The sequence below is a fragment of the Vidua chalybeata genome, chromosome 2, assembly GCF_026979565.1.
Source record: "Vidua chalybeata isolate OUT-0048 chromosome 2, bVidCha1 merged haplotype, whole genome shotgun sequence".
NCBI lineage: Eukaryota > Metazoa > Chordata > Aves > Passeriformes > Viduidae > Vidua > Vidua chalybeata.
The window spans coordinates 72,270,374-72,296,855 of NC_071531.1; the positions used below are offsets into that span (position 1 = coordinate 72,270,374).

The window sequence follows — 26,482 nt, forward strand, 5'->3', positions numbered from 1 at the left end:
TAGAAAAGTCAATGAGAATACGGCAAGAAGGGCAACTGTGGCATAGATATGGCCTTAAATTTCTTCAATTTCCTACAAATATTATGGAATCAGTACTGATATCACTGTTCTTACATAACAATCCATTCAGATGTGTTTTTACTGTGTCATCAGTTCTTAAATTAACTTGGTGACTTTCAGCAGTGGAGTACTGGGGAAGGACAGGCTGCTTTTTTAAACCTCATTGTAGTAACTTCGTTCTTTGCCAAAAAACTGTATTTTATATTCAAAGACCCATTTAAGCAAAGAAAAGTGAATGGTATTTGCCAGCCATAAGAACTTCTTCAAAAAGGGTTATTTCCTTCAGGCAAAATCGGAGCAAAGGTTTTTGTGAAGGCTGGGGCTACACAGCAGCTCAGGGACACTGTGAATAACACTGGCACTTGTGAGAGAATTAAATGTGCTTTGAAAGGGGAATTTCAACTTAAAAAGAGGAAGCTTCTTTTGCACAGAGAGTACTTGCTATAAGTAGCACAAACATATTTCTGATAGGAAAGGGTGGATTTTCTGTGATCTGGGCTTTTTGCACACAGTGGTACACAGGCACTGAGGACAGATGAGGAAAGGATGAACATTTCTGTTATCAAGCATGATCCATACTGGAGTATTTTGCTGCCTCTGAGATAGGAACACTGGAGAAAGAAATAAGACATTCCCCAGTATTGTAGTAATCCTTTTGATTGAGTGCTTTAGCCTTTCTTCTTTATCTGATAATGTTTTGGACAGTTACAGACACAAGCATTTGTAATGCTCCTATAAACAAGTAGGAACACACCTCCATAAAAACATAATTGCTACTAGTGAAGTGACTCCACAGCTGCTCTCTTTTTCATTTGAGCTACAGCTGCTGTCATAGCAGCTTCACACACATCCCTTACTTACTGGAGCAAGCTGCTATAGCAGAATGAGCCAGAGCCCATCCTATGGTGGCATCAGCACAATAATTTCCTGAATTCCTGGAGCAAGATGTTTATAATCAGGACCTGGCTGAAAGGACCGAAGTGGATCTCCAGGGTGTTGTCTGATCACACACATTATAAGGAGGCTGATCGTAATTTACACCAGTGAGTACAAGAATCAGGTCATTTCTTCACAGTTCAGTTCTGATGGTTGAAAGGAGAAACCAAAACTGAAAGGCAGAATCTTTTCCTTTACCTTTGTAAAGTCAATGTGCCATAAGAAGCACTGTGAGAAAATCAGTATATGTCCCCAGAGTAATTTCTGCACTAGAACATAGGCTTGTCTCATTTAACTGAGCTACTGAATATCACATCTTCATTTAATAATTGAGATTGATTTATTGCAAGAAAAATAGCACTTGATCAGCGTTCCTTCTGTTTGGAAAGCAGTGTGAGGTTTGTGTCACATACCCAGCTGATTTTGAAAGACTCCTACTGAAAATAAAGAATGTAACACCTGAGGACTAAGCATAGATATACTGCATGGCAGCTAATCTTCGTTAGCTGCGTTTGTATAGTTAGAAATCAAATACAGATTCATCTTTCTGTATACAGCACACACCGTGACACCAGAGGTGCCTTACAAACTGACATTTGAAGTTATGCCTGTACTGCATTGTGTAGCCGTGATGCTATTTCCAGGCAAAGTGTCCTGTGCAGAAATGGGGGGCTTGGAAGAGGGACAGCCTGGGAATGGGCGTTTACATTTCTTTTCTGTACAATGACTGTTGAAGAGTCTCCAGCAACTGACTGGCCTGTGAATCAGCTGTCACCTCTAAATAGTGACCTGTGTGAGAACAGGGCTGTGCTCCCTTTCTGTTTCACTCCAAAGTCAAACAAGCTGCTGTGATTTGGTGAGATGCGAAACCAGCAGACAAGTTTGCTTTACTAGCCTTGATGCAAGTGTGAGAGCTCAGAAAAGAGCACAGACATCACCTATCGTACCTGTGATGCAGAAGTGGCTCAATCAACTTGCCAGCTCTGTGGCTGGGTCTGGCTTGAAGTGAAGAAAAATATGTACATCTGACCTTTCCTTTAGGTGGAACTCAAACACCACAGTTAATCCAAATGAATGTCTAATTCTGGTTTGATGACATTCTTCCCCTCCGAATTTCCCCCGCAGTTTCACTTGCAGGGAGAACATGGCTGTGTCCTATAATTTGTGCAGTAGCACTCTGTGTCATTAGGCAGCCGCTGTGCCCTCTTTCAGAGATACCTGCCCCAAGTCGTGGATGAAGGATTCTGCTTGCAGAGGCACTGGAATGCTCCATGATCTCTGGACCAAAGGTATTATTTAAATAATTGGTGGTTTTTAGTGTTGTTAAAAGATGAGTTTCTAGATGTTAGAGAAATGTGATTCCATAATCATAGTGAAAGTCATGGTTCTCCTGAAGATCTTAGGTACAGTAAAGGATATTGCTGAATGGGAAGGGATACAAAATGCATTCAGAAATCAAACATTAGGAAGACAGAATGTTGGATTTTCTTCATGTAATTAAAAAATATAATTAAACAACAAGACCATAATTTTTAAATGTAATTTGGAATGAAAGATAGTTCTAAAAGAATAAGCAATAGAAAAAGTTTTGCAATTTATTAAAACAGTGACACTTTTCTGACTGGGAAAACACATAGGAAACACAAGTTGCCTGAGTAATGTATGTTTTTAAAACATGCCCTTTGTAGGATAGTTATATGGTCATATGGCCTAGTATTAGGGTGGAGGGCATCATAGAATCCTCTGAACTTGCCATGTTAAGGAAATTTTCATAAGGTGTGATTTCCTTTGATAAGACTTGTACAAATCAACCTATATTTTACAACATGGGGAAGGCTGGTAAATGCATTTTTAGGATAATTTAATTTACAAGCCCCTGGAATAGCTTCCAAGTCAGCAGTCAAGTCTTTGTCACAGATGTCCTGCCTCCAGGAGGCTCACAGCACTGCTCATGAAGCTGCTTAGTGTTGCATAGGGTGGAAATTTCAGAAAAATTCCCCACCCTAGAAAAATAAAAAGAGTGATTTACTAGTTCAGTGTTTAGTTTTGTTTTCAGTTCAACATGGGGCAGGAGAGTCTTCCCATAGAATATGCGTACCTGTTGTAAGAAAACAAGCTAACTACCTGTGGGAATATGCAAGAAAGGAACATTTTGGAAGGGACTTAAGGGTAATGAAGGAACTTAGGAGTCAAAGAGCACAGATGTGACAGTGTCTTTCAAAAGATAATGACTACATACAAAACTGAAAACAGCAAAAAGGAGAGCAAATGAAAACCCAGGCAAGCGTACTTGATACAAAGCTCTTGTTTACTCCAAGACCTTCATGCTTCACTGTGCCTATTGGGTTTTACATGCTGGTTTCACACAGTGGACTGGGAGGCACAGGAGACAGAAAGCCAATCTCAATAAGTCACACTGGGCTTTCTGGCAATTGCCCTCAAAAGTAAAGGAATGAAGTTGCCTTTTTTCTCCAAACACCAGTGTTAGAGTTTTTGCCATCCAGAGGGACCTTGACATGCTTGAGAGGTGGATCAATGCAAACATCATGGAGTTCAATGAAGCAAAGTGCAAGGGCCTACACCTGTGTTGTGGCAATCCCAGGGACACCAACAGGTTGGTGAAGTGAAGTGATTGAGACCAGCCCTGTGGAGAAGGACTTGGGTGTGATGGTTGATGAAAAACTCAACATGAGCAGGAAGTGTGCACTCATAGCCCAGAAAGCCAACCATACCCTGGGCTGTATCTAAAGCAGCATGGCCAGCAGACTGAGGGAGGTGATTCTCCCCCTCTACTCTCCTCTCCTCTCATGAAACCCCACCTGGACTGCTGCGTACAGTTCTGGTGCCCCCACACAGGAGGGATATGGAACTCTTGGAGCAAGTCTGGAGGAAGGCCACAAGGTTGGTAAGAGGACTGAAGCCCCTCCCATAGCAACCTTCCCATATCTGGAGGGGGTTGCAGGGAAGGGAGGGGGATTCTTCATCTGGAACTGTAGTGATAGGAAAGGGAGGAATGGGTGCAAATTGCAAGAGGGGAAATTTAAGCTGGATATTAGGAAGAAATTCTTTATTGTGGGGGTGGTGAGGCACTGGAAGTGATTGCTCAGAGAAGTTGTGGATGTCTCAACCCCTGACAGTGTTCAAAGCCAGGTTGGATGGGCTTGGAACAGCCTGGTCCAGTGGGAGATGTCCCTGCCCATGGCAGGGGGCACTGGGACTAGGTGATCTCTAGGGTTTCTTCCAACTCTTTAACATTCTATGATTTTATGATTCAGGACAGGAATCCCCCTTTACTGAGCCAAGTGGGAACTGCCTCATGAGTTTTCTCAGGCTGGTTTGGACCAAACCAAAGCCCTCATGAATCAGGCTTGTAAAGTGCATGTGCTCATATGGTTTCTTCTCCTTTCAGTGATTGCACTGCAGAGGTAGTAAATAAAAGGTTGAGCGTGACTCTTGACTGCATACTGACATAATGTCAATTAATATGCTTCTCTATTTTCATCTCTGACATCCACACATGATTTGTAATTGTGAGTCATGGAGACACCTCCAGGAATGGCTGAAAAAGCTCCAAAAGGAAAGAAAGACACACCATGTATGCTAGCTTTATTTAGCAAAGGAAAATATTTACCTCCCCATGGACTGACCTCACATTATTCAGGATGTCAGAAGTAATTTTAAAGCCCTCGGTCTTCAAACCACTCCCATCTCATCAGTTATCACTGGCACCATGAAAAAGTGCCACTTCCACAGATGGATGCACTCAGCCTGTGAACAGCAAAACTGCACATCCACACATAGACCCACAATGTCTATCTTTCCTTTCTTACCTGGCCCCCTTTGACTGCTGGTCAGTTCTGAGACACAACAAGACTTTCAGTGGCCTGTAGATATAAGAGAGAATTAAGCACAGAATTTGTATTGAATATGTCAAAGGAAAGGTGTAAGTAGCCCACAGTGATACTGTGTAATTCCCCTTCCTCCCTTCAGTCCAAGGATTTGCATTAATTGGTTAAAGGCATTTTATAAAAAAAGGGGAAGAAAAGCTCCTTGCAGCACTGAAGTTTTAGTGGCCCAATTAATGATTCAGCAATTCTCTATAAAGCAGCTCCCATGAGAGAAGCATCAATTCCCCTCTGCAGGGAAGGTGGGTGTACATCCCTCTGCAGGCTCACAGGATCCTTCATGCCAGCACCCGCAGCAACGTGCCTTCTCCTGGAAGATGGCAGGCAGTAAAACATGTAGGAACTTTGAGGACTTCTGTCCTCACAACTCCAAATCCAAACCATAAAGAAAGGCATGCAGTGCTATTTTGTATTTTTGCCTGGGTTTTTTCTCTCTCACTCTCATTTTCAGTTCTGGTTTTGCTCTTTGCTTCTGTGTGACAGTCATTGCAAAACATGCAGAACACTCTCTCCACTTATGTCAGTAGTTGCTGAATTGCTTTAATTTCTCCTCTTACACACCTGCACTGAATACAAAAAAACAGAGCTATCCTTTATTTTTCACTTGACTGAAAGCCAAAATTCTTATTTATAGGATGGAAATATGACTGCTGCAAAGTAGTTTCTGTCATTTTCAGTGGCTTGGCACAGGCATTTTTACTTAGGCAGTCAGTTGTCTGGTTTAGTTCAGTGGGGCCCAGTCTGGGAGGGGAAAACCCATTGATATAAGTTTACCATGCAGTTGGGTGGCTGGAGCAGAAAAAGAATGACCTCTGTCTATGACAATGGATTCTGCATGAGCCCTCCCTCCCCTCCTGCCTCTTCTGCTATGACAGGTGGATCAAAAGAAAGTTATCTATATCCTCCAAGCCAAGCGGACTTCTTTCTCCCCTTTCCTAAGAAAAGGTAGGATGAAGTTGGAAAAAATACCATTGTCAGACCTGTACATTACAGTACACTCACAAAACACATATCAGTGGACTGGGTGGAATTCTGTATTAAAGAGAAGAAGACACCAGAGACCTGGAGTAAAGACCCAAGTGTACCAGCCTAAAATAAAACATAACAAAAAATGGGAAACCATCCATCAGGAAAGTGTATTACTAGTGAGGACAGCAGACAGAGATCTCACGGTTTTTAGGCAGTATAAGAGCTGGAGAGTTTTACATCTGCTCCTGCAAAAGAGGTTTCTTTGGAGCTGTTTGAAGGAGGAGAGTGAAGGACTTTGGCAAGGGTGGTATAGAGGCTTCTCCTAAATATATGGAAAAGGCACACAAAAACCACAAAGCTGCTGCTAAAATGCAAAATAGCAAACACAGACTGGATGCAGGTGCCACTCTCAGACTGCATGGGAATGACATTTGGCTGTTTACCAGGACTATGGGCCCTTACTCCACATGAACCCAAGCAGCCAGAGAGGTGTTTTGCTTAGGAGACAAGACATAGGGGGTTTTTCTTGTTTTCTAAAGAGAAACGAATTTTTTCTTTACAACGAACTGTATGCTGTTTAGCATCGGCTCTCTGTATCATATATCATAGGATTTCTCTATGTTATCCTTTGCTGTTGTTAAGGAGAGGTTCCTGTCACAAAACTGAAGATCACACACTTCATCACTTTTGGTAGCTGACATCATTGAGACGTCTCCCCCACCTCTTCCTTTTTCATCACGCTCTCCTCCCCCTCTACTTTCAATTCCCCATCTTCTTCCTCACACTGCCAGGCCAGGCCAAGCATGCTCCCCATTCCTCTTTTCTCCACTCCAGGCATTTTGGGTACTTGTCCAGCTCTTTGGACCTCAGGGACTCTGTGTTCCTCCCATGGCATACACAGTCTGCAGTAATCTTGCACCACATCACCTCTGTAAACCAGAGATCTGCCATAGCATGCTAGTTGTGGTTGCTAAAGGCTGGGAAACACATAGAATCTCTTGCACCAATCTATAGAAAAAGGTGAGATTAACTTTCTCAATACTCTCTCTTGCTAAAACTTCTTGTTTTACCACTTCTTTGGGAGTACTGGTGTGTTTTCAACCTCTAACATATTTCCTTCTTTCCTTCTTCTTACAGTGTCATGGAGGTCTGCATATTCTTCCTTTGTGCTATGGTATTTCTCCCAGGTAAAAGGCACATTTTTAATTGTTAAAACTGTTTTGATTGTTTGTGTCCTGCTATATGATACTTTCTCCTCCACTAAGAAGCTCATTCCTTAATCACTTCCATTGCACAGTCAAGGTCATATAGCCTATGTGATATGTATTTAAATTGTGTGCAGGGACTCTATAAAACATATATAGTAAGTACTTTCTCTCTTCAACTTTATATCTTTACATTACACTTATTTTATGTTGCTCTTAAATTCTCAATTTAAATCTGTCTTTAAAATGTGTGTGTATCACCTATGTGGATTATGGAGAAGAGCAATACTAAACTGAAAACTGCCAGTTTGATATGGGACAACTGGAGTTTGAGACAGCCACAGAGATCATTTTGCAGTCTGGTGCTCTGGAAGAACAGTCAAAATTTTGCACCAGGAGAGAGACTGTAAATCTCCTCCTTTTGAACACAGCAGAGATGTTTGTATCTTCTGGGACAGAGGGCTGCATTTCTTATTCCGAGAAAACACAGTCCCCCCAGGCCACCACTCATAATAATGGACACACAGACACAGGGGAAAGCAGGAGAAAAATCATCCCTTGTGTAGTGCAGTTCATCCTTTCTTTGCATGAAGGCATAATTGTGTTTATTGACCATTTCTGTTAACAAGATCAGCAACAGAACAGTTAAATCTGACATTTACTCTGTCATTAAATTCTAAATTAATTAGAGAACATTAAATCTGACATTTAATTTGTCATTAAACTTCAGATTAATTCTTCATTCAGACTGAAAGTGTTCACCTGCTTCTGACCTTCTGGTCATGCATTCCCCTAGACACTCACATTTACCACACAGTGTGTACTTCACAGTTTCTTCAAAAATTTAATGCATTGTTATTTTCTTAGGAGAATTAACTCAACTTTTTAAACAGAAATTGTGCGACTATCTTCTTTGTGACAGAATCCCATTACACTCAGGATGCTGCAAGCAAGAATTGTTTGGATCTTTGGCCTGCAGATAAGTCTTCTAAAATATAGATGCTCACAATCTCTGTGTAGTAGGCCTTCTTTGGAAAGTAAAATATAGGAAGAAAAATAAGAAACAGTTTTATGACCTGAACTCCTCAAGACTAAATGAGTCAGTTTGAACAACTACATGTCCCATCATACCTAGTGGGAGAATTTGTGTCTAAATGCTGTTTTTATTTCCACTGTTGTTAAGTGTCGGGTCTCTGAGTGCAACTTGGTATTCTTTTGTAGCTGATGTAAATATTAATTTTACTCTCTCTCTGTCTAAGGTATTGCTGCCAGTGTGCATCCAGTGAAGGCATTTCTCCATCACACTGTACACCTATCCTGCTATTTTCCAAACTCTCAGAAATTTGACGTGAAGGATTTAATAATTTTTTGGCAAAAAGACAGTAATAAAGTGCTGCATGAAGTATATTATGGCCAAGAAAAACATGACCACCTTAGTCCTGAATACATAAATCGCACCAAGGTGGACATCGGGAAATGGACCTTGCAGTTGTTAAATGCAGGAGTTGAGGATGAGGGACACTATCAGTGTATTATACAAAAAATAACTGAACAATCAAAAGAGGTCATACACCAATCTGAGTGCTCACTGCACATCATTGGTAAGTAATCTCTTCCAATTGCCATCTGGTCTGTGGGATTCTCTGTGATTTCGTTCAGTCCAGAAATATGGGTCCTGTCTCCAAGCCCCTGAAACTGTGCCTGTTCTGGAGCAGAATTTCTAAAGATGGATAAGCGACTTGCTTCCTGCAAGTTTTATGGCTTTTAGGACTCTGGCAAATAAACTTGTTTATTTGCATCTGACAAGCTACCTTCTATTAAAAGTAGCAGTAGTTATCCAACCTCACCAACACTGGTGGCAAATTAGAATTGAAACATAGCAAGATCCCTGCAAATACACAGCTATTTTATGATCATATAAATCATAGGGAAAATAAAGAAAAAACAGTCTACATGGAGGAGTAGAAATTCATATGTTCAGCTAAAGAAAGACAGAAAATACCCCTGAAGAAAATTATATACATACATTGGTGAGATTCCACCTGATTTTTTTGCATCAGAGAATATTTTGAAATCAGAGGAAAAGACAGTAAATCTTTTAACAGGGAAATGGAAGTGAGGCACCAATGTTTTCTTCACATTTTCTAGTATTATTTTAAATTCCTAATATATAATCATAAAATTTCTTTATTTTAAGCGATTCTGTTAGTAACTTTTATCTGTATGCCTGTGTTCTGTCTTCCACTGTGGTAGTGCTAGTCATTAATAAAACAGCTTCTAACTTGCACTGGTGTTTTCAGACTTCAGCATACTGCTTCAAAAGACAACAGGCCAAGTGTAACAACAGCCAAAAACAGGGTACCAGGACAACTGACCCTATTTAGTTTTGTGCTACTAGTAAGTGTTCCCTTGATCCACAGACAGAAAATGTAGATTGTTAATTTTGATTCTCCCAGGATCTACTGGAGAAGCATTTTCAGTGACATTTTGGAACTCAGAAACTCAAAATGTGCACTCAGTATCAAGGCCCTCAGTTTAAGATGTGTAGCATCAAGTGCTCAATCAATTCAAACAGTTGAATCAGTTATCAGCTTAGCCAAAATCTGAGCAACATGTTATAGATATCTCACACTTAGGACTAAAAGTCTCCTACACCTTTTAAGGTTTAGCTTAGGAAGACAGTTTTAACAATGTGCATTGTCTTCCTTCCAAATTACTTTCTGTTCAATAAATGCCCAAAGGAAGGAGCAGTACAAAACCATATTTTAAAAAAATTCAAGCCCTTCAAAATAATTAGATGAAAAATGCAAATATTGAAATGTACCTGTGCTTACATGCTGCTTTTTAATTAGAATCTCATATCATACATGGAGGGATCTTTGTAGTTTGGCATGTCACACTTAAAATGGGCATAAGAAAAACTGAGGGCTGTACAAGAATGACAGGGCAGTCACACAAAGCTATCTAGATCACTTGGTGACAAAGCATTCAGAAATACTGCAGTACCTTCGAATACAATTTAAACATGTTATTTTTATGCATTACATTAGTACAATATATAGATAGCATGAAACTGTGTTAGGGGAGGTTTAGGTTGGATAGCAGGAAAAGGTTCTTCACCCAGGGGTGCATGGTCAGGCACTGAAAAGTTCCCCAGGGAAGTGGTCACAGCACCAAGCCTGAGAGAGTTCAAGAACAGTTTGGACAATGGTCTCAGGCACATAGTTGTTACTTTTGGGCATCCTTTGTGGGGCCAGGGGTTGGACTTGATGATCTTTGTGGATCCCTTCTAATTCAAGAGATTCTAAGATTCTATATATATGTTAGAGGTATTTCATACAGCCACAATGACTTATATAACAACAAACTGAGATCCTTCTCCAGATAAAAAAGGAAGGCTTCACAGTGGAAAACTCTGGCTCTTAAAAATGCAAAGTAGGGACCATGGCGACAAGCAGCTTAACTGGAAAATCTGCAATTGTGGCATGTCTGCAGTGCTTCCTCTAGATAGATCAATAAGGGAAGTAGGTGATACTAGGGAAGCTGTTTCAAAATATGCACTACTCAAAGTATTGAGACTGAAATGATGTCACAAGAGAGACTTACAGTTGCTCATTTTAAAGGGGATGTTGAAAAGCTGAAAAGTGTGGAAAAAGCTCTAGTAGAGTTATCTGAAGGCTGGAAAAAATACAGTCCAACTAAAAACATTAAAACAATAATCTGACAACCTTATAATACAGAATAATCAGAAGAGTTTTGTTTCCAGAATGTGAGAACCTGAAATACATGTAAAATACTGGATATTAAAAAAAAAAAAAAAACCAAAACCAAAAAAAACCAAACCAAAAAAACCAGAAGGAAGTAAGGCAGATGGTCACTTAAGAAAACAGAACAAAAGCAAAGTGATTAAGCCATTGAGAAAAATAAAAATGTTAAGGGCTTGATGGACTGTTGTCTCTTGAGATATTTAATCTAAGTTTTTTTGGAAGACACTGTCTTTAAATACAAAAGACTTCCTGAAATGTGCTTTTCTGTTAACAAACACAAGCCCCATATATGTAGCCCATACCCTGCTTGCAGCCAGCATCCCTTTTCAGTAAGTTGAGGTTCCAGAAGCTATAAAAGAGAAGTGCAAAGTATATTCCACTATTTCCACTTGCTTACTGTCAATAAGATTGAAGTCCTTAAATCACTTAGATGTTGTGGCAAGTTTCATAGCCATGGATTACGTTCTTGCCATCTCTATAAGATACCAAGGAGAGAATAAATAATCCCGACCAGAAGTCTGACAGCAGTCAGCTAAGCAAGTCAGACATTGAGCTTTTCTGGGGGACAACTTAATTAAATTTTGGGGTATAGAAAAGGGGGAGCTTTTTCTGTTTTGAATTCATATCCATTGAATGTCTTTGGGGGATTTAAGTGACTAAGCTAAATCCTATGCATTGTGTACTAGGATAGAGAAAATAAAAGCAACATCATGTTTCTTCATTCATCCATATTAAGAATTCTCTAGGTCAGGGATTAGATCCTTGTTCCAACACATTGAGTGTGTGTGCAGAAGAGTGAGACCCTCTCAAGACTCACATTTTTCTAAGAACCCTCTTCCCTTCTTTAGTATTTCTTCATATTCCCTTTAGTCCTATTGGCCCTAAAATAATGAACCATTTTCACTGAAATCTTTAGTCTATTTCTCAGGATTTGTTTCTGATTTTTGGGAGGTTGTTCCGGTTTTTTTTAACTTGTTATGTGCCAACTTAGTGGTCAGTATTATGTCAACATTCCCTCCTTCTTCTTTTCCGTTACAGTCTACTGTTTTTACTATGAACCTCTAACCAAACAAATCCTGGTTGAGAATATCTAGATTAATTAAGAGAGGGTGTTCATTAAAAGCTTCTATTTATCATTCATATTTTATGTTTAAATAGTTATTCCCAATCCTGTTTCACTATTTCTTGCATGGGAAACTTTTTAAAGAAACAGGTGTGTTTTTCATTTATTGTACTCAATGACACAAAATAAAGAACCCTTATGCTATAGTCAATTCCATCAGAAAAGCTAAGGGAACCCTACCACAAACTGATGATGAATTACATGCTGCAAAATGTTTACTTACAATACTGACAGACACGGGGATATTTCTACTTAAACAGCACTGCACTTTGAACTTACTCCATCTGAATTCTCTCAGATTATTTATTTCTTTTCATTTCCCAGTTAAAAGTTTGTGGGTTTCCCCTTACCCATTCAGGAGGCCAAAGGTAGGGAACATTGTGGTCCCTTCCCACTTTCTGCTTAAGCCCTTATTTGTAAGCAGGTCAGGTTTCATTATTCTGATGTATTAATGTGTCTTAAAGAGGTGCAAGAGACAGAGGCCAATTGTCTGGCTGATCAGACTTGCATCCTTTAAACACCCTGAGAACAAGAAGCAGGAAGTCTACATACACACCAAAACAATGCCATACAAATCCTTTCTTGGAATGCCCATTGTCTTCCTGAAGAAAACTGTTTAGACTTGTTTCTGCCTGAAAATCTTAAATAACTGGCAGAAAAACTTAAATAACTTTGGACTGTCACAAACATAGTGTGGTTGGCTCATGATGCTCTGTCTTTGGTCTATTTCAGCCAACTACAGTCAACCTGAGATAGCAGAACTGCACTCCAGGGAACTAAAGCCCAATGGATACTTGAACCTCTCCTGTTCTTCCAGTGGAGGTTATCCAGAGCCCAAGGAGATGACTTGGCTAATTTCACATGAGAACATAACACACAGCAGTACGGCTCACATGGATGTCTCACAGGATGCTGTGACAAAGCTGTACAATGTTACCAGCAAGCTGAATATCCCAGTTCCTACAAAGAGCCGCACTAATATCAGATGCTTGCTTCGCCTTAGGGAGCAGCTGGGAAACCTTGTCTCAGTCCCACTGGGCATAGGTGAGTCTCTGTTTGCCCATTCCAATTTCTGCATGGGGTAGGAGCAGGCAGTACTGCAGCACAGCTGATCACAGACAGCAGCATGGTCAAGGCAGGGAATAAACTCTTAAGTAGGAGTAGAAGTTGGTTTAAAGGGTTTTATGTTCTCTATCCTGTTCGCCACCGAACTTCCTCTCTTTTACATATGGGAAATCTTATTACAGCAAGGAGAGGGCACAGAGAAGGAATTGCTACACAATCCAGAACACAGCCCGATTGATGCCGTCCCTGGAAGATGCTGCAGTAGCATCAAAACAACCTAGGAGTCTGGATCAGGCAGCAACTGGTCTCTGGAAGTGACAGCTGTTGGGACAGTTTGTCACTTCACAGAATCAGAGGACTGGTGAGGTTGGAAGAGGCGTCTGGAGATGATCTAATTCAACCACTCTGCTCAAAGTAGGGTCAATAGGTAGCACAGCACTTTATCCAGATGAATTTTAAACATCTCCCATGATAAAGACTCCACAACCTCTCTCAGCAAACTGTTCCAGAGTTTGACTACCCTCATAATAAAAAACGGGATCTTTTGCTGGTTTAAAGTGCTTGAGCTGCTATTCTTAATCATTCCTTAGAAAGAGGCAGAAGGCTAAACAGAAGAGTTCCATGGACCATATTTGGTTCACAAACTGCCAAATAGACTGTGCTGAGTTTAAGTGTAAAGACCATGAAACTTGGACTAATATTAGAAGCATTCCTGGTGGTTTTCATAACATTTGGCAGAAGCAAGTCCACATTCCAAAATGACTATTTGGGGATTTTTTTTTTCTCTGAAATTGTGTCTTTTTTCAGACACCTCTTTCAAGAAGAAGCTGGGGACCTGAGTTCCATTATGACTTTACTGCCAGATTATCTCAGGGTTCCACATGGCTGATCCTTTCTTTAAACTAAAGCAGTATTTTATTTATCTTCTGGAGCAGGAAAAGTTCTTTTCACATGTTTTTGTTTATCAGCTATGGTACAAGAACATCAAAATAAAGACAATTCCCACTTTGGTCTTAGGTTCATTTGGCTTGCACATGTCTCTTTTAGACAGTGCTGAAGATGGGGAGCTGTACTTCCATTAACAGGAACAAGAAGCCAAGAGGGAATGGTAGCATCTCTGGAAAGACTACCAGGGTAGTATAAACATGCACCTTATTACTGCAGATGTAAAAGAAATTTGCCACTTGTTCTGAAAAAGTTTCACAGTGCAGTTTCCTTAATATAAATTTAGCTACAGGGTTAAGTTATCAACACCAGATATGGCAAATTGCCTCTATGTCTTTGCATTCTAGGACTTTTAAATACTATTAAAATACAATCCAGAAACCTTCTAATGTTTGTTCAGCTCTGCACATTGCTCATTAGTCTTGAAATGGTTATATTAGTTATAATGCTGAATCTTCCTCTTCCCTCTTCAATTATTCTCTCCTCTCTGGCTTTATGAAAATAGATACCTGACAAACAGTGATGGCGGTTAAGAAACCAGGAATTCCACACAAACATAAGTTTTGTTTGGCAATAAATGAAGCTCTATCAGCTGCTAACCCTGCCAACCAAAACCTCAAAAACACAAAAACCAGAAATAGAGGGAAAGTCCTTTGAATTCCCTGGTACTTTCACATCCCTTACAGCATTTCATTAGGCTTTGACCATCATTTCCAATAGACACCACGTAGTAACACGTTCCAGGATCTTCCAAATTGCACAGTAACATGGAGTAGCATTGGCACAGTAGCTGCCTCATAGGCTGTTGTACCAATTAAGTTGCTGATCTTTCACATGCTACCCAAACCTCAGAAAGAGTGCTTTGCTTTGCTACTGTTGAAGTGGCCAGTAAGATCAGGTAGTTTCACTAGTTACTGGAAAGGGAAATAAAATAATATGGATAGTGATTTATTGACACTGGTAAAGCAAAAAGGATGCCAAATGCCTCGACCTAAACTTCTATTTCATGTAACTTTGGGATAGAGCGTTTAAAGTAATTGTCACCAAATTAAATCTTTGTTGTTTGTATCTTCTCTGTTTTCTTATTCAGAGATACAAGAGAAAGAAATGGAGCAAGCAAAGATAAATTTCTTTGGCCCACTTATAGCTGTGGTTGTACTGATCACTTCTGCACTTCTTCTGGGTTTTGTGATATTAAAGAAGAACAGCAATATCTTGTCTACCAACCAGAGTAAGTTACTACTTGTCATTCAGCTCTACCGTCCCTCAGCTTACAGGCTTTATCCTTTGTAATTATCCCTTTACCTACTTTCAAGCTGCTGACAGAAAGTTAGGTTTCATACTGGACTTAAGCTAAACATCCTAAGACAATTTAGTTCCTGTAGCAACTTAGTCCATCCTGCAGTAAGTCAAAGCATCTTTCTCCTGTCTCATCCTGGTGTGGATATTCTCAGCTCAGTCAAAGAGAAAGAGAAAGGTTTTCTAACCAGGCAAGAGCCTGGGAAACAGTTGGGAAAGAATGTAAATAATTCTCTAATCTATCTTGGTATTCACATTGTTTATGGATATGTTCTGCCACTGTGCATCATTCACTGCACACCAATGGTGTGACATGTTTTTACTCTAAGACCAATGAAATTAGTCTTCTCGATGTTCTCTATATATAGAGCAGTACATTTGAAATAAAGAGTGAGCTCATTTTCTTAGCCCTCTGATCTGGAGTTCTTTGTTCCTGTCCTGCTCAACAGCATCATCCTGGGATCCACTTCTCCCTCTTTTTTGTGCTCTGTGACACTGCCATGTCACCAGCTTATCACCTTTTCCAGAAGTTTCATCCTTCATTTTTTCTGGGGTAGATTTGGCTCTTAAAATCATTAAACTATATAAATCTTTCTTGCCTATCGCTACTTATAAGAAAGGTGGAGTTGGGGCAGGGATGAGATGAACTTACATGAAGTTCATGGAAGGATCTCTGTCATGACAGAGTTGAACATTGCTCTACCACAAGCTGCCCACACACTGGGCTAAAAGAATCATCTTGTACTGGGAACAGAATTTGATCTTGGCATTTCATTTCTCTATTTTGTTCTGAGACTAATTCTCAGCACTCCAGAGTTTATTCAGCACTGAATCATGTTGACATCAGAATCTATTTTCCTTGTAGCAAGAGGGAAATGCATTTCTCAGTCAGTCCTGTTTCCCTATACAGCCAAGGGTCCTGAGCCCTACCTTCTTATTTTCTCAAATTCTAAGATAACTGGACATTTACTATCAACTCCTTTACAGCTCCTATTTTTCACTTTTCTGTAAATCACATATTGATCTATTCTAGGTGTCAGTCTAGCGGTCTAGAAGCTATCCAGCTTGAAACTGAGGCCATCAGCCAGACTACTGACTGCGAACCATGTCTGCACACAGCAAAGCATGAGGTCCCATGTTTTTAGAGGTTCTGCCAGAACAAGAATCCTCCCCAGAAGCCCTACAGAATAACATGCAACACTTTTGTGTGATGGCTGAAACCTACTGCCCAGTGTTCTCTGCTTTTATTGTTGCTCCAGAATGGTAGTAAATGGTAGTAAACATGATGGTCTGCCTGTCTGCATGACTACCTTTTTGTTGTATCTTTTATTATGCACTGTGACAATGTAAAATCCTGAGAGTCAATGGAGAAAGCAGAGCTGCATGGGTCACAGAATGTCTCAGAAATAGAAAGAGTTAAGCCACAATCTATGAATCATAAACATCACTGCAAACACGATCAGAGGTAAGCTACTATAATCATAGTATAAATCATAGAATCATAGAATCATAGAACCATAGAATAGTAGAATGACTTGGGTTGGAAGGGATCTTGAAGGTCATCTAGTTTAAAGCCTTCTGCCTAACCATGAGCCATAAATGCTTTTCACAGAGCCACTGTGGCTTTGTACCAGTAGCTTTCTTGTAAAGCTTCACATCAAGAAGAGGAACTTCAGGGCACATCCCCGCTTTCTGAGAAAGTTCATGGAATTCCTATCAAGCATTTGAAACTAGAAATAATCTAAAGGAAATACTTGCTTTAAACATAATTTGTGATTAACTTATTTTTTTTAAATATCATTCAAGCTCAATATACCCAGACAGTTAGTACCTCCACACTTTGTTCCTCTGTATTCTGACTGAGAGTTGTAAGAGTTGTTCAGGTGGATGCAGGAATATAAAATGATAGCATGAGGTATCATAAGGGTGTATATCTAATCATACAAAATTAGGCTGAGCAGATAATGAAAAAAATATTACATAAGTCATGTTCCTTTTTGATTGACTATGTTCTCCCTTTCTTAATTTTACTTCAGACCTTGATGATAGAGCAATTCATACACTGTGGTATGTTCAGCCATAGGAAGGAGTTTTATCCTTCAGAAAAGATCCTTTGTTGTGCTCAGTTGTGTCAGTTCTCCAATCTTGAATGATCTCTGCACTTTATATTCTTCAACAGCACTGACATCTTTCCAGAGGAAGAATGCAGCAGAACTGAGATAAAATTCTTCTGAGATCTTGATTGTATTTGTAGGTCTGACACTTTCAGAAAGAGCAGGGACATTAGCATCATATTCTTAAGACAAATTTCAGCTCAGAGTTGCAATCTGGGGACATAAATTCTCCATAGTTGTTGGGTAGAAATATTCTTTTCTGTTAAATGATGTCAATTTTTACTCCATTTTCAAGTGTGTGAGAGAAATGCATGTCCTTTTGAGTTAGTTAAACTATGTGGGACTCAGTTTATTAAGCTATTATACTAACATTCCAAATATTTTCATTCAGATTAATATCATTCAAATGTTATTAGAAGGTAAAGGTTTAAAATTTTTGTAGAATTTTATACTTTCTAGCAAACTTATTTAATGATTGATTAAAACATATGTCTTTTTCTGTGTTGCTGTTTTTATTCTCCTTCCATTAAAGCATCATGTTAGGGAATACCAACATTTGGTATTCCCAGGGAGGAAACATTTCCAGAATTACATCTTGGAATCAAATTAATAAAAAAGGTATTGCTGCAATGACTGAGAATGGCACAACTGGAAGTTTCATATCTTCATTCATACATATGTACATATGATATGAATATCAGCAGCTGTAAATAGTGGAAAAGGCAACATGGTGGGTTAGGTTTATCCTTTGAAAACTCCCTTCCATCCTTAATTTGTTCCTAATTGGTGAAGTTGTTTGTTTTCTCCCTTGCCATCCCTCTTTAGGCTGCTTTAGGCTGCCAACCTCCTACTATTAACTGCTCAATTTCTTTACCTCCTCTATTCTTTACCTTAAATCAAGTCTAATTCCTTCCTGTGGGTAAAGATTTAAGGGGAAAAAAGCAGATGGGCTTCAGGGAAAATCTTAATTTGTCTCTGTGTATTGAAACATTAATCCTCTGCACTAGCAGGTGTAATGAGCACAGTAGCAAGGCACAGGAAAAGCATGGCTGACACGCTGGCGTTTTTGTGCTCTGTATAAATGCATTCAGATTTCCAGGCTATCGCCTCACACACTTCATTTCTTTCTTTGGCAGCTTTCAGTCAGTGACTCCATCAATGTGGCAAACACATGGAAGAGTGTACATCCACTACATACCCACAGCATGGAACAGCTTCACTCAAAAACACCATTCCTTTATTTTTAGGCAGAACATTATGAATTTCAGAAAACAAAGAAATGTTAACAAAGAAATGGCAAAGATGCATCAAATTCACATCCAATGCCCTAATGTAAAAAAATCTGTTATCAGACTCAGAGTTGTGATAGATTGCTTCAAGTTCACTGATTAACCAGCAGTAAATCACCAAATAGTTGAGATTGGAATGGATCTAAGGAATGTGTCCAGCTCAACCCTCCTGCTCGAGCAGGGTTACCTGAAGCAAGTTTCCTGGGTCTATGTCCAGACAGTTTGTGAATATCTCCAAGGAGAGAGACTCCACAGCATATCTGGGCTGTCAGGGCTCAGTAATCCTTCACAATAAAAAGGATTTCCTTCTGAAAGGTGTTCATAGAGAACCTCTCATGTTTCAGTTTGTGCCTATTGCCTTTGGGCCTGTCACTGGGCACCACTGAAAAGAGTCTGACTCAGTCTCTTTTGCATCCTCCCTTCAGGCATTTGTACACACTCATGAGATCTCTCTGAAGCTTCTTTTCTCCAGGCTGAGCAGCCCCAGTGTACTCAGCCTATGCTCAGACAAGAGATGCTCCAGTCCTTTAATCAATCTTGTAGTCCTTCACTGGACTCTCTCCAGTATGTCCATGTCTCTCACATACTGGGAAGCCCAGAACTGGACACAGGACTCCAGATGGTGCCTCACCGGTGCTGATTAGAGGGGCAGGACCACATGCCTCAGCCTGCTGGCAACGCTTTCCCTGATGCAGCCCAGACACTGTTGGCCTCCTTTACCACGAGGGCGCACTGCTGCCTCATCTTCAGCTTGTCCACTAGGCCATCCCTGTCCTTTTCGGCTCAGCTGCTTTCTGGATGGATTGCCCCAGCCTGTACCTGTGCATTTTGGGGGATATTCTTCCCAAGGTGCTGGAGTTTAGATTTCCTTAGATTTTTTTTTTTTTTTCAGAGGTTCCTCTCTGCTCATTTCCCCAGCCTCTTGAGACCCCTCTGGATGGCCACACAACTGTCTGGGGTCCACTCCTCCAAGTCCTTTATCGTCTTTAAACTGGTGAGTGTACACTTGCTCCCAGTATACATGTCATTAGTGAAGAGGAAAGTCAGTTCGTTTTACTGAAAATTCCTTCATGCCAGCCAGTGCTACTGCAACAAGCAATATTTCCCTGTGCTTAACAAGTGATGGAACAGCAGAGTGCTGCATTTCCAGAATATTCTACAGTTACTTCTGAGGAGATTGACATTAACAAAGCACCCCACGGCAAGTATGCCTTAGGGCATTTTTTCCTCAAAATACAGTAATTCTATTAAAGAAATCTATCTATGTTTTGGTTTCAAATTATCTTTCTTCCTTCTTTACAAACTCAGAAGGCAAAAAGCAAAATTTTATATATATAAAATGTTGCTTCTCTACACTGGAATGCCAGGCTGTCATAATTCATAACTGATCTCTCCTTAGTTTTCAATCTTCTGCAATAGGAGGACCATAATGCTGGGACAGGGAAGGATTTAAGTAAGACATGTCTTCTGATTTCAGGATGGACTGCCAGAAGGTTTTCAAGAGAAAAACTACAATTAGACAGGAAAGCTGGTGAAAGTTGAGAAAGATGGGAAATGGATGAGGACTGAGAAAGTGGAAGGAGACAAATGATACACAAGGCTGGCTTGCAACAGGAAGTGCAAATGCATCAAGTGCAGAGCTGCTTCACAGACTCCAGGAAAGCTACCTAGCAAAGAAAGCAAGCAAAGATTCTGCACAGATTCAGTATATTCAGTATATTCTTACAGACATTAGTGTGTCATACCTCCTCACATACTTATGACATTTATGGCAGATATGCAAGCTCAAATTATCCTCAACTTGGTGTGTTCTTGATATTGAGACCAGCATATCTTTTGTCCATTGCTTCTGTTAGTCTCTTAAAACAAAACAAAACCCAAACAAAACAAAAACTAAAAAACAAAACCAAAAGCAACCTCATGAAAATAATAAAAACTTATGGCCAGCCACGTGCTTTTAATAAGCAATGCTTATTATTTGAGAAGGGCACAGACCTAGGAAAAAAATTGAATGATGAGTTGAGAGTAGCACAGATTGCAGTTACATACCTATATGCACAGCTGGTGCACCATGTATATTGCCTGCCCTCTTCTGAAACATGCTTTTGATCTAACTTGTACAGGTTTTAAAACGGGATTATGACACAGAAGCAATGGCAATGGAGAGATCTTACTTCTTTACCTTGCACTGTTAAATGCACTACCATATCCAGAAACATAAGTCATATTTTTTAGAAAGTTAAAATATTAGAATTGAAGAAGAAGTAAAAAAAAAATGATTAAGTGTCTAGAAAGCATGTTTATAATGTGGAGTTTATGGAGTTTGACCTATGCAGGTGATGAAGAAAATGGAGAAAGCACATGATGAATCTGTCCAGTATTCCAACACTTGAAATGACTGATTAAAGAAGGAAGGTGTGACAGATCCTTCCTACTAAGTGACTCTTACTGGGAAGCTCAAAACTGGACACAGCACTCACCAGTGCTGAGTGGAGGAAGAACACCCCTCCTAACCCAGTCCAGGATACCATTAGCTTTCTTTGCCACTTATGTTCAGCTTGGTGTCCACCAGGACTATTTCTGCAAGGCTGCTTTCCAGCTTGTCATCTGCCAGCATGTGCTGCTGCATGGAAAGGAGACAAAGAAGTCAAGTTGAAAGAGTCAGAATAATCAAGTTTCTTGAATGTATATGAAAGATCCAGCATCTAATACATTTGTACTGTAGAATAGAAGAGGACTCATTTAACAAAATATGAGGGGGAAAACAAATTATGACACCTAGCAAGAGATTCTGTGTGGAAAGAAAAGCCAAGACAAAACCAAGGAAAGGAAAAAAGATGTTCAGTATCCTATTCTTTTATCACTAGATAGTTTCTTGAAAGAATTATGAGTAACCACAGCTTCTATTACTCAAGTTGCCTATGGCAACAGAGCATATTGTGAGCAAGGCAGAAGCCTTTCCTAGTAGATCAGATATCCAGAAGCAGAGGATCTTAAAATTGCAAGATCTTCTTTCTTCAGAGATTTTGCTTTCTGTGCCTGAGATACGGTGCAAGATCCACAGTCCAATTACTGTTTGGAGAGTGACACAGCTGAGACTGGATTGGATTGGATTGGATTGGATTGGATTGGATTGGATTGGATTGGATTGGATTGGCTGAAACTGGCAGAATTATGCTGAGGGATAACAACAGGTCATGTGGCCAGTCATCTTTGTCCAGCTGTATTGGAAAGGATGATTTAAAATAATGAATTCCTCAGTAACAACTTGTTCTTTCTTCTGCTTTAATTTAATCAGAGTTAGAACTTATACTTAAAAGGCAAAGCTATTGCTTAAGAACTTTGAAATCATGGGAAAGCAGGCTAGAAGTGCTCAGGAGTGAAAACTGTTTTGCAGACCTAAGCCTTTATAGAAATCCAATTAGACTTCTAAGAAGGTGGTTTTTTGGGTTTTTTAATTGGGTCAGTGGTAAGTCCCTCAATATTATGTATGCACCCAGAGCAGAAAGTGTATAAAAACAACTCAGTACAGGAACATAGACGGTTTTATCGATGAAAATACAGAAATGCTTGATCAGCATAACACACTGAAACATCAAACCGCAGCTTCCCCTAAAGAGATGCAAAGCGGCCGTTTGATCCCAGAACACAGAGTTAGGAACCATGGCACCTACTTATCTTCTAGTATCAGTTTTACCACTCCTAAGCTTCCTCTCACTGGCAAAGAGTGAGTGGAAATCTGGATTCAAGGTTATCACATCCCAGACACCCATCACCAGAGGAATTTCAGGGTGCTGACTGTATCTGCCCTCTCTAAAGCTCAGCACAAGCACCTGCGGTGGTGTACACCGCAGAGGGAAAACATAGTTATGTCTGATGATGACGGTCCCCAGTCAGGCCATTGGGCTTGGGTCTTTGTTTTTCTCCTCTTTCTCTCAGTAGCGCCCACAGAGCCCGAGTAGGCCTGGCAGAGCACCACCCCCCCCCCCCCCCCCCCCACCTCGCCCCAGACACTCTGAGGCAGGGAGCACGGCTTGAACTGACATCACGGGACCCTTTGGGTTCCACATCAATTTCACTTGAATTACACATCGATTTTATTCCTTAAAAGCCGAGGCTGCGGAGCCGGCACCGCGGGCTGAGGCACGAGGTCCCCCTGCCGGCTGCGGAGGCCGCTCCCTCGGCCCGGCGGCCCCGGGGCCGTGCGGGGGCTGTGAGGGGCTGAGAGGGGTTGTGAGAGGCTATGAGGGGCTGTGAGAGGCTATGAGGGGTTGTGAGAGACTGTGAGGGGCTGTGAGGGGCTGTGAGGGGCTGTGAGACGCTGTGAGAGGCTATGAGGGGTCTGTGAGAGACTGTGAGGGGCTGTGAGGGGCTGTGAGGGGCTATGAGGGGGCTGTGAAGGACTGTGAGAGGCTGTGTGGTGTTGTGCGGGGGCTGCCATCAGGGCGTGCTGAGGGAGAGCTGTGGGGTCACAGAGCCAAGGGCTGGAGTTGCCACCAGGAGGGCACCAGTGCCCTCATACTCCCAACGGGGTCAGCAATGAGGCCGGACTGGGCTGCCCAGGACCGTGTCCTGCCAGGTTCTGTAAACAGAAGCATGGAATCACAGAATCAATAAGGTTGGAAAAGACCTCAAGGATCACTGAGTCCAACCTTTGATCGAACACCACCACGTCAGCCAGGCCAGAGTACTGTGTGCCACATCCAGTCTTTCCTTAAACACCTCCAGGGACAGTGACTCTACCACCTCCTTGGGCAGGCCATTCCAATGTTCAAACCATCCTTTCTGGGAAGAAATTCCTCCTGATGTCCAACCTAAACCAGTCCTGGTACAGCTTGAGACTACATCTTCTCCTCCTGTCACTAGTTGTGTGGGAGAAGAGGCCAACACCACATCTGGCTACAACCTCTTTTCAAGTAGTTGCAGATAGCAGTAAGGTCTCCCCTGAGACCCCTTTTTTGCAGGCTAAACACCCTCTGCTCCCTTAGCCACTCCTCATAGGACTTATGTGCCTGATCCTTCCACAGATTTTTTGCCTTTCTCTGCACTCAAGGATGGAAATGGCACACACTCCCAGTAGTACTTGCTTGCTCTGCTGCTTGAGTGTCTTAGAGAAAAATTTTTACCTCGCACCAAGCCTGACCTGCTCTTCTTTCAGTTTCTGGCTGCCATATCTGATCCTCTCACCATGCACCACTGTGAACAACCTGGCTCCATCGTCTCAATAATCTCCGTGTGGTTGTTGGAAAGATGCGATTTGGTATCTTGTCTCCAGGCCAAACAGAGGCCTGGAGTCACAGTGCAAGTGCTCCAGTCCCATCACCACCAAACTTGCACTAATTTACCTATGTCTTTCTTGCATTGGGGAACCCAGGAGTGGACAGGCTATTCTAGAGGTGGTCTAAGAAGTGCTGAGCAAAAAGCAGTAGCATCATTCCCCTCCCACAATCTACCGGCAATGCTGCTGTCAGTACAGCCCTAGCAAACATCAGCCTTGTTTGCTGCCGCTCTTTTGTCATGAGCTACAGGGACAGAAGTCATCTCACCAGCATCCTCCCCTTTCCACTTTTTCCCCAGAGCAGCTACAGCACTTTGGAGCATGAGGTATCAAGTGCCTATGCATTCACTCTGCTGGTGTTTAATGTTGTACTGTAGTTTTCTTGTCACTTCTCCCCCTCCACTCAAGCCTGCCTCATGATCAATCCCGCAAGACTAGCCCACTCTCAACAAGTTCTTTGCAATTTGCTCCATTCTCATTCTGGGAAATTTTCATGTAAAGCTAGAAGAAAATACAGGGAAAAGGAGAATTATTCATGTGAACAGAACTCCGAGGCAGTCAAGGAAAAGACAATGTGGGACAAGAAGACTGAGGTTTAGAAAAGAGGGGAAATTAATTATAAGGTGTGTTTGAAAGTCTAAAGCTATTCAGACAACTGAATGCAACAGGAAGAATTGAATTCATCTAGACAAATGAGAATATGGATGATAGCCCTTTGGAGACAGGGACAGAGACTTTCTAAGGGGAAAGTTCCTATTTAATAAAGCTTGCAAACCGTGCAGGTGAAAATTGCAGCTGATACAAAGCAGTTTTCCTCTCAGAGAAATCATTAAGAATTCAAAGTATACTCTTAAATGGAAATTATTTTAAAACTATTTGTAAAAAATCTAGCCAAAGCATTTAATTTCAATAGTGACAGTACAGTACAATCAATCTTGGGAACAGAATGAGAACACATAAAATACCAAAAAAAAACCTTTTAAATTTTTATTTCCCCCCCCACCCCCAACTTCCAAAGACAATCTTTGCAAATTGTTTTCAGCATTTCCAAGAGAAATTTTAAAATCTGTTGAAGGTTTCTGTTCTAATACCAGAGGTTTCCCTGCACTGAATTTTCTTTATGAGCTGATTTTAACTGACCTAAAGAGAAGCACTCAGAGACTGATCTAACAGACCTGATAATTTTGGTTATCAAGCACAGGTCATTAGACACATATCAAAATAAGTACATGGTGGATTTTAAGCTTCATAGTACTGTACAACCCCATTGTGTATACTCTTCTTCATCAGCTGTTTCCTAAATGCTTTATTGGTGTGAATAAATACAATTTCAGAAACAAGTAACAATATGAAAAAAAGTAATACCAGTAAAAGAAGGAATGTCAGGCTATAAAAGACAAGATCAGACAAAAAATCTCCATCAGATACAACTGGGAGAAGCCAAGAGGTGTAGTACCAATCCTTTCAGTTTACATTAACACTCCATACTTCTGAGACATGGAAATCCATTCTCTTACATGCCTCTGACAATTCCCAAGCATTTCATAATATGAACCCTGAGGGGAAGGCTCCAGGGTCACAGTTATCACACACCTACAGTGACTCCCCCATGCAATGCAGAGTGGTGCTGACAAAAGTGTTAAGGGGTGTCACAATGACATTTTGCAGAGCATTCTTTGCCACATTTCTTCTTGAGTTTAACACCTTAAGGTGTAAGATAGTATTATCATGTCCTCACATGATAACACAATGTTACAGTGCACAAGCAAAGGATATGAAGGAAGAAGTCACATGATTGTGGATTTTTAGCAGCCAATTCTTTGCTTGCTCTGGGCATTTTAGGAGGTAAGCTGTAGAGCACATGGGAGACTTGGATACGTTGCCATAATTATTTATTGGCTTTATATAAAAATGTTACTTACCTGTTACTGATCTTCTCTGAGACACTTTGTGTACATTCCTGCTCTGGCTATACTAACAACATTAACAGAAATTTTTGCCTTGATAATATTTGAAAAACACTTAAAATCCCTACTGCTTTTTCATCTCTTTCTCCCTCTCACATGTGCAGGAAAGAGGAAAAAAAAAGAAAGAAAAAAAAGGATTGTCCTACCCATCTAGTCATGGCAGCAGCTCTGCATGTTCCAAGAATATACAATATTCTGGAAGAAAGCCATCCTTATCACTTGGGTTGTTGCAATTGATACCTTGATTGTAGTAGGAGCATTTTTTGTCTAATTTTCACTATAAATATCTGAATAATTTGAAGTAAAATAACAATCTCTGTGTTGATGTTGCCAGCTCTTAGGTCTGGGCCCTTACATTACAAAGCAATTACAAAACACTGAAAGGCAAATGGCAAAAGAAGTTCAAAAATATATGCAGGAAAATCATGCAGAGAAGTATTACTCCTGGTTCAAGTGAACTTAAAAAGCCTCTAATAAATCTGTTAACAAATACAGTATATTGGACAGCAGGCAACTGCAAAGGGTCTTTTTGCCTTTCTTTCTCTTCCAGGTGATGTAAA

At 40.7% G+C, this 26,482-nt stretch overlaps 1 protein-coding gene across 1 annotated transcript; it reads left to right on the forward strand.

Annotated features, from left to right (window-relative positions):
* The first annotated feature begins 6,770 nt into the window (after positions 1–6,770).
* On the forward strand, positions 6,771–16,656 carry CD86 (CD86 molecule). The gene is made up of 6 exons (XM_053935471.1): positions 6,771–6,890; positions 7,008–7,057; positions 8,335–8,676; positions 12,698–13,009; positions 15,066–15,206; positions 16,308–16,656. The coding sequence occupies exons 2-6, from the start codon at positions 7,012–7,014 to the stop codon at positions 16,325–16,327; spliced, it is 861 nt and encodes a 286-aa protein (XP_053791446.1). The 5' UTR covers positions 6,771–6,890; positions 7,008–7,011; the 3' UTR covers positions 16,328–16,656.
* Positions 16,657–26,482: the final 9,826 nt, after the last annotated feature.